Source organism: Nematolebias whitei, chromosome 4, assembly GCF_014905685.2.
Source record: "Nematolebias whitei isolate Nwh7 chromosome 4, NemWhi1, whole genome shotgun sequence".
Taxonomy (NCBI): domain Eukaryota; kingdom Metazoa; phylum Chordata; class Actinopteri; order Cyprinodontiformes; family Rivulidae; genus Nematolebias; species Nematolebias whitei.
In genome coordinates, this window is record NC_056501.1 from 14976941 (window position 1) to 14985088 (window position 8148).

Here is an 8148-nt window from a genome sequence, read left to right on the forward strand (position 1 = left end):
TGGTTTAGTCCAGTTTATTTCTATCTTTTTTAAACATCTCAGGTCTGAAACACAATTAAAAACTCGTTTATTTCTGTCCAAGTGTGACTGATAAACCATAAATCCTGATTTTCTTCAATTTTAATTCATTTTGATCATTTATTAGGATAAATCAAATAGAGCTTACATGGTTTAGGTTCACCTTGAGTGGACACTATATAAATTTTGACAAAGTAAAAATACAAAATGGAAAGAACATTTTCCTGTGGGGTGACACGTGACAGTATACAAAACAAATTCAATAAAATCCAGTTATCAGGTCTTTAACAAGTCTATTTATTTTCCAAAAAACACAAAGGATGAATTGAAGTAAAACTTGGCTAAAATGTAAGCTTTTGCTTTAGAATGACAATTTAAACCAAGACTCTCCCTGGAGACGAACTATTAACTTCAATTATGCAGGAACTTGCAAAAATGTGACCAAAAAAACTTTTACAGAAACCAGAATGTTGTTGATGCAATGCAGAAAAATGACTTAATGAGGGGGATGGAACAAAAAGCCTGCTAATAAAGGCCTCCTCTATCCTGCATGAAAGCTTATTTTCCTCCTCTTCCTCAGGATGACGAGTGGCTGAAGATGTCACGAGACTGCCCCCTGCTGGTCACTTCTCTATCAGCGAGTCCAGCTGCTCCTGCAGGGAAGCCAGCTGTGGAAACACAAAACAGAGGGTGTAATTGATGCCTAGCAGCTCTGGAGCTTAATTGCAGAGTAAGTAGATGATTTCTCATATGTAATTTCAAATTACTTTTTATGCTTTCTCTAGCCATTACACTTAAAAACTCAGAATTGGGCACAGTCATTATGTTGCAGCAACAACCACCAACAAATTGCACGCCACTTAATGTGAGCATCCTTTTAAGGATAAAACTGTTTTTAAAAAAAAAAAAGGGGGCAGTCAACAAGCATCATATCGGTCAGTCACACAAAGATGTAGAAAACTGATGCTGATTTTTTTTTAGCTTTTAACATACCTGCTCCATCTCTCTCTCCTCCTGCTGAATAATCTCGTTCAGCAAGGCTTGGAATCGGTTCTGAAATGGACGAGAAACAAACAAGATTTGTACGAGTCGACACGCTGAGCCTCATTAAACTGTGATGACTTCAAGTGTGCGCCTGCCGAGGCTGCTCATGTCACGATCTTCTCCCCGACAGAAAGGCCACTTGGAATGCCAGTCAGAGACAGCTGACCTTTTCCACGCGACTGTGATAGTAACGACTAGTGATGGGGCTTTGACGGTCCCAAAACACTACCAAACGAGAGCTCTAAATGGCAACATTAAAAAAGGCACCACGTCTGCTCATGTTCCACTCATCGTAAAGTCTTTGCTAAAGAGAATTGGGCTGGAGAATCTAATATGCACCCTTTTTTTTTTTTCGAGGATGGTGGGGTCTAAACAGAGAACAGCCAGAGGCGAAGATGTAATATTTAACGTAATAAAACAGCTGAAAAAGACCTAAAATGTGTGCAATCAGCTGGTTTTTATATTTCATATGATCGTGCTTGCTTGCATTCACTTGTGAAATTTCTATGCATACAAATTTAACCCGGCTTGTTTTGTTTGAGGGCGAAAAGTGCATTTGCTGCTTACTTTCAGAGCCTGGTTTTCCACTTTCATAATGAGCTGCTCTTGTTGTTTCTTCCGAGCACGAGTATCCTGAAGCTTGGCTTTAACGTTGTTAATCTGCACCTGAAACTCCATAACTGCAGGAAAAAAGCAAGAGGAAAGTCGTAAAAAACATCATGAAAACACTTATGGACCTGCATTTTTTTTGTGTGTGTGGTGAACTAATGAGACTGATGAGGTTGGAGGAGGATGTGACGCCAATTTTGGTGCACCAAAACACAAAGCGTTGGGAACAGCACATGCATCTTTAGCACAAGGAATGCAGCTCTTGGGAACTACTGGTCCATTTAAGAGAAGCAGCTTGAAACACAATGAGACAGCTCAATCATTCTGCTGTGGTCTTAACAAAGAGTCCCATTAAACTGCACCACACTAACCTGTGGCTCCACCAGCATCTATATTTTTCACACTAATTGTATCCATTCACGGCTTGACTCTACTGGTGCTCCATTTTCCAATACGGTTGCTGTTTTATGCTAAATTAAACAGGAAGGAGCCCCTGCAGCATCATTTAATACAACTCTGCACAGCTGCTGGAAACACACCCAAACAATCTGGGACGTAACGGGAAAAGCTCTTCTTGGATGCTGCTTTGGAGCCGGTGAGTAGAGTAGCTGACTGACAGCTTCATGTATGCAGATAAGGAGGCGCTGCGCTGTCAGACCGGACAGCTGCCTGAGCTGCACGCGGAGCTACAGCACCTGTCAGACCGGTTAGTTAAGGAGGGGAGCCGGGAGCTGTCAGTGTGGGCGAGGGGCACAGTGTGTGTGTTTACATGAAAGAGGGGCTACTTATCTGACCGTGTGTGATGTCTGACCTAGAAAGCTCAGCTCTTATTAAAAGTTCAAGCGCTTAGCTTAAGTTTATTTTTGACATCTGTTTCGACAAGTACCTGAGGGTGATCTGATTTAATTTAATCTCTGACTTTGTTCCAAAATCCAACCTTGTAGCTGGGACCAGTAGGACAAAAAAAAAAAAAATTAACTCACTTGGCTGAGACTGAACATTTACCCCGTGGTGAAACTTGCAAGCAAAGTATGAAAGATTGCATAATCTAACGCAGCAGTTGCTTCATTCTGATGGCTATGTATGTCGGTTATCTGGAAGTGAACAGGTTCACAATCAGGAGTTGACACTTTACACTAAAATTCATTATTTAACAGCAATTTGTAAGGTGTTTATTAAAGAGTTAAAGTAAAGATACTAAAGTTTTTGCTCAATAATCCAACAATATTGTTAAAGTAAAGATATTTTGCACACCTATTCCTAAAAACAGGCGCTCAAGAAAAGGACAACCGAGCAGAACAAACTACCACACATTAATAATAATTAATAATAATTAATCAACATGTTGACTTTCATTAAACACTGACAGTTTGAACATGGTGCACAAGCTTGATCTGATACAATAAAATAAAACATAAAAAATATTTTGTAGCTTTGTGCTCAAACATTGTTTAGAGGAGCAACATAAAAAAAAATGCATTAAAATAAAAAATGTTGCTTTTTGTGTAGAAACTGCTGAGCGCAGGATGAGTTGGCTGAAATCTGTTGAAGCTTAAACTGAATTCTTACAAGTTGAAACGAGAAAAACAAAAGCTGAAACCAGATAAATGGGGGGGGAAAAAAAACAGAAGCACAAAGCTAAAATTAGCCAAACAGGAGCTAAATATTGGAACCGGAACAAAAGCTAAAAATGAGCAACACATTACAGACTGAGCAGATCAATAAAAAGCTGAAACAAGCAGAACTGTAGCTAAAAGCTGAAATAAGCACAAAAGTTAAAGTTTATAAGATGAAACAACCAAAACACTAGCTAAAAGCTAAACATATGTGAACAATAGCTACAACAAGTAAACATAAAATAAAACTTATAATTACCAAAACAGAAGCCAAACAGCAAAACTGTAGCTAAAATGTAAAACCACAAAAACACTAGCAAAAACCTAAAACTAGAAGAACGATAGCAAAAATATTTAGCCGAACAGTAAATAAAAGTTAAAATTAGCACAACAGTAGCTAAAAGCTAGTTGCTAAAAGCAAAATGTATCATCAAAAGACAAAAAAACGAAAAAGTACGCTGAAGCAGAGAACAATGCTTTTAAAGGATTTGAAGAGATTTTAATAACTTTCTCTAGGGAAAATGTTTATAAATTAAGTTAAACATGTTTAAGAGCAGTAAAGTTGTAACTACTAAATGTTAAAGCACATTACTCCAATTCAAGCTGAATGTTGTGTGAAAGGTTAAAAAAGCACAATGTGTGTGAAAATGTTTTGATTGCAAAAATCATATATATATATGAAACTATAAATAGGAAACAAGACACACACACACAATGATCTCATACGTATAAACAGAGTTAATTTATATAAAGTTAACTTATCCATGTGAAGTCCATTTGTAAAGTTTAACTTTCAGTGCTTCAGAAATCTTTAAACTAAGCAATTTAATATCTTGTAAACATGTACTTTTGCACTGAAAGAGCAGCTAGAGATTAGTTTCTGTCAAACTAATCAATTTATTAACGACAAATGTAATTATGTGTTTGTCAAACTAAGAATGACATCACAACATTCTCACCACCAACCTTGAGTAACATCGTAGTCGTCCATATTCTCACCTATCTGGTTGTTTCTGTCGCTCTCGTGCTGAGCAGAATCAGACTCGTTGAGTTTGTCTTGGAGCTGTCGCACCAGGTCATCCTCCGTGTCTATGATATTCAGGTCTTCGTCCTCGTGCCGGTCCCCTTCGTCCTCCTCGTCCTCGCTTGAGCTGCTGATGTCGTTGAAGATCTCCCGGAGTTCATCGTGCTGGACTGGCCGTGCAGAACATGCCAACAACAAGGACGCAAAGATGGAAATGTTGAAGCGTTAGAGCACTCACTGGAGTTGGGTTTAACTTAAAGAGACAACGGTTCACACGTGAAAGTTTCAGTCTTATGGAACAAAAAAAAAAAAAAAACAAGGACTGAAGTGAAGTCTGAATACCAAAAATAATTTTATAGTTAAAAAAACAACTTCAATTTCTGATGCTGGTGAAGATTCTCAGTCATCCAGGACATGACAAATTCATTGAACGTTTTTTTAATTCAATTTCTGATAAGTCACAGAACTAGGAATCAACTCTTGTATAATGTGCCACAATAGGAAGAAAACGTGGTTTTACATCAATTCTCCATTAAATTTAATTAATTTACATTAATTCTCCATTAAATTTGCATTTAACTTATACAAGACATCATCATCTCAGCACATAACAACCTTTAGAATTGACTTTAAGACAACGAAAAAAAGAAATGCATTGTAAATCTGTATCCAACAAGTTTTTTTTTCAATTCTGAGTTTTGTAGCAAACTTGACCGTTTTGTTTAATGAAACCCTACAAACAAACTTAAAAAATTTTATGAAATTAAAATAAAATAAACTGCCATTACTGAGGTTTGTTCGTCTTATGTTCAATAATAATTCAATTCAGTTTATTTACATAGCGCCAAGTCCCAACAGGAGTCATCTCAGGGCACTGTACAGAAACATTCATGTATATAAAGTTAATATTTATCTGAGGAGCAGACTGCTTTGAATTTAACGCCATCTTAATCTCTATGCCATAAGTCAGAACCAGATCATGAGTGTGATGATGAGCGTGAGTAACTGTGTGGATGTTTTAGGTAAAACCAACTGATTATATTAAATTCATTAAGGCTATGCTTGAGCTATCACTTTCAGCATCTACATGAATATTGAAATAACCCATTATTATATTTATCAGTATTTAGTAGTGTCGGTTGAGACTTCTGAGAATTCAGACAAAAACTGAGTTTAGGAGCCTGGTGGACGATATATAACAACTAGTGAGAGTGGCCTTTCTGTTTTCCATTTTGGATGGGATAGATTTAGAGACAGCAACTTAAAAGTATTAGAACTCTAGTTTTATAGTACTATATTATTAAGTATGATAATACTGAAAAATTAAAGGCTCAAAAAGTCACCATTCATGGCCACCATAAGGTGGCAATTTTATGTTTTGAGATCCTTTCTGTAATTATTAATCGCACTGAATTTACCTGTTTAAATAAATGAATTAAACTTTATTCTTACAAACATGTATTCAGTACATTTTTTAATTAAGTTCAATTACAATGATATACTTTTTTTTTTAGAAATTTAATATGTATGAAGAGCTTAATGCAATGTGCTTTATTCTGCAGGTTTAATATCTTCTTTAATGGAACAAAAGCTCCGCTCCCATCCCTGATGATATAAAGAGTGAGCTGGTTTTACCTGAGGACTCATGCCCCATTTTCAGCCCTGAAGTACCAGGTGAAGAGTCCAGATTGCCCAGAGAGCCGTGTTGATCTGCTTCTTTGGATTCATCTTCTGCTATAACTTCCCATCCTGAGCATCATGAGTTAGGGCCAAAGACCTTCTGCAGGTTTCAAAATTCACTGATTTGAAGTCACGTGACATAAATCTAAACCGAGACCTGACGAACATTAAATTTCACTGGTACGTCGTGGCTGATAATGTATGCAAACAATAAAAACATACAAGTGGAACCGATTTTCACTGTGACCATCTAAGCAGTGATAATGAACAGTCGGTCTACATTAACACACAGGAAGCGGCCGTACCGAGCGGCCCTGCTGTGCTCTTATTCTGTCAGAAAAGTTCAGACTTTCATTAGAGCGCTAATAGCTTCTTCTCACACGGCAGCCCTCTCATCGAGGCTTTACTGCGAGTCAAATACAGCGAGCTGGGCATGAGTCAGAAGACCCACATGAGCCTTGAAAAAAAACCACATGAGTTTTAAACTCTGAGAAAATCATAATTATGGTATTATTTATGCGTTACCAACCACCTAGACAAACAACTGATTTAACTGCTACATACATATAACAAATAAAAACTGTTTTCTGATTTGAAGGCTTGTCCACTAAGACAGCTCAAACCAGTTCAAATGAGACTCGTTAACAAAGCCCACCATTGTTTATAATCTTTTAACCACGCTAATTGCTTTAGTGATGTCACAAACACACCCAAGATAATAAACATACCAAACTAAGAGCTGTAAAGTTATCGGCCCTGTTACCGAGCGCATCTTGTGATCTCAGATACTGTAACAATTTAAGAGTACAAGTTTGAAACTCAGCGTGAAAGAACCCAGAACTGAACATGTTTTCTGTCAGAGCGCTCCCATGAAGTGGATGAGAGACACTTGTGACAATTTTGTGTCTAATTTGAAAGAAAACTTGAGGTACAAATTTTCTGAACACGTTCAAAACTCAAGTGTAGAGTTCGTGGACGTCTGCTACTCAAGTGAGGAAACTGAGAACCCCTGCAAACATTTTGAGACATTTAGGAAACTTAATTGTGAATGCCATTTGCCAACTAGTCACCAGCAGCCCACTGAGCTGCTACCTTAACAAGTGAAATGTTTTCAAGAATCCAAAAAGGTCTTACTGCCTTCGATTCAGATGGTTGGAACGTGAGAGAATAAATAGCACAGGAAGGAAGGAGTTAATCCTTCAACTGTCTTGTGTAATTATTAAACTGCTAGGTGAAAATGAGGCAAGTGTTTATTAAGACGTAACCTCTGTGTACAAAGACTACAATAGTATGAGTTTTATTTTCCTGCACAAATGTCAAACCCTCCAACCTCCCAGAGCACCCATGGCTCTTCTCAAAATTAGGCCTTAGTGTTTGACCTAAATTAGTGCATTTGTATACGCTTCCAAACATCTACAACACAAAACTGTTGGTGGCACTTTTTTATCTTTCCTCTGAAAATTAATTTAGTTTTTCTTCATCTCAATACTCCTACTTCATTTTAGTAAGCAGCCAAAATTCTGAATATTCTGGCGCAGAGGTACAATGACTTTCTTGGTTAAAAAAAAAAAATGAATGAATTAAAAAGTTGGCTTGCTACTTTCCTGGAAATAAAGCCAGGTTGTTTTGTTGGCTGGTTTGCAGATAATGTAATATACAAGATCTATTTATAGCGTTACAGTTAAAATCAATGTTTACTTGACTTTACAGCAACATGCCGTCAAGTCTAAGAACCCTGAACTTACTAATCTCATTTCCACAATTTCAGTAAACTGTTTAAAAAAAAAAAAAGTATTTTTCTGTCTGATGAGTTTCTATGCAAACCTCTGAATTTGCACTTTTGTCCAGCTATAATCCTGCATTAACTGTTCTGCTTTCATGATTCCACTTCTTTGATTGCAGATAAGACAAAGCCGTGTCGCTCGGTTAGTTTTAAGGCAAACGCACCAAATATCTGCACCGTACGAGTCTAAAAGGATACGAACACTGACAGCATCCGCATCTGTGCTCAGTAACCTCTTCACTTCCTTTTCCACATCGGGGGATTCGATGTACTGCAGGAGAAAGCAACAGATCGGGTTACGTACTTCTCAACCACCCACATACACACACACACACACACACACACACACACACACACACACACACACACACACA

General features: G+C 37.5%; 1 protein-coding gene across 2 annotated transcripts in view; it reads right to left on the bottom strand.

Annotated features, from left to right (window-relative positions):
• Positions 1–249: 249 nt before the first annotated feature.
• Positions 250–8148, bottom strand: part of taf7 (TAF7 RNA polymerase II, TATA box binding protein (TBP)-associated factor) — a 10757-nt gene continuing 2858 nt past the window's right edge. Inside the window, exons 7-12 of one of the 2 annotated variants that reach the window (XM_037675742.1) lie at positions 7973–8045; positions 5947–6060; positions 4287–4481; positions 1630–1742; positions 1012–1071; positions 250–686 (exon numbers count right to left, since the gene is read on the bottom strand). In XM_037675742.1, coding sequence (XP_037531670.1) covers positions 642–686; positions 1012–1071; positions 1630–1742; positions 4287–4481; positions 5947–6060; positions 7973–8045 — 600 coding nt within the window. In that variant the 3' untranslated portion in view covers positions 250–641. Of the gene's footprint in view, positions 687–1011; positions 1072–1629; positions 1743–4253; positions 4482–5946; positions 6061–7972; positions 8046–8148 lie in introns of both variants that reach the window. The other variant, XM_037675741.1, reaches the window with a different exon arrangement.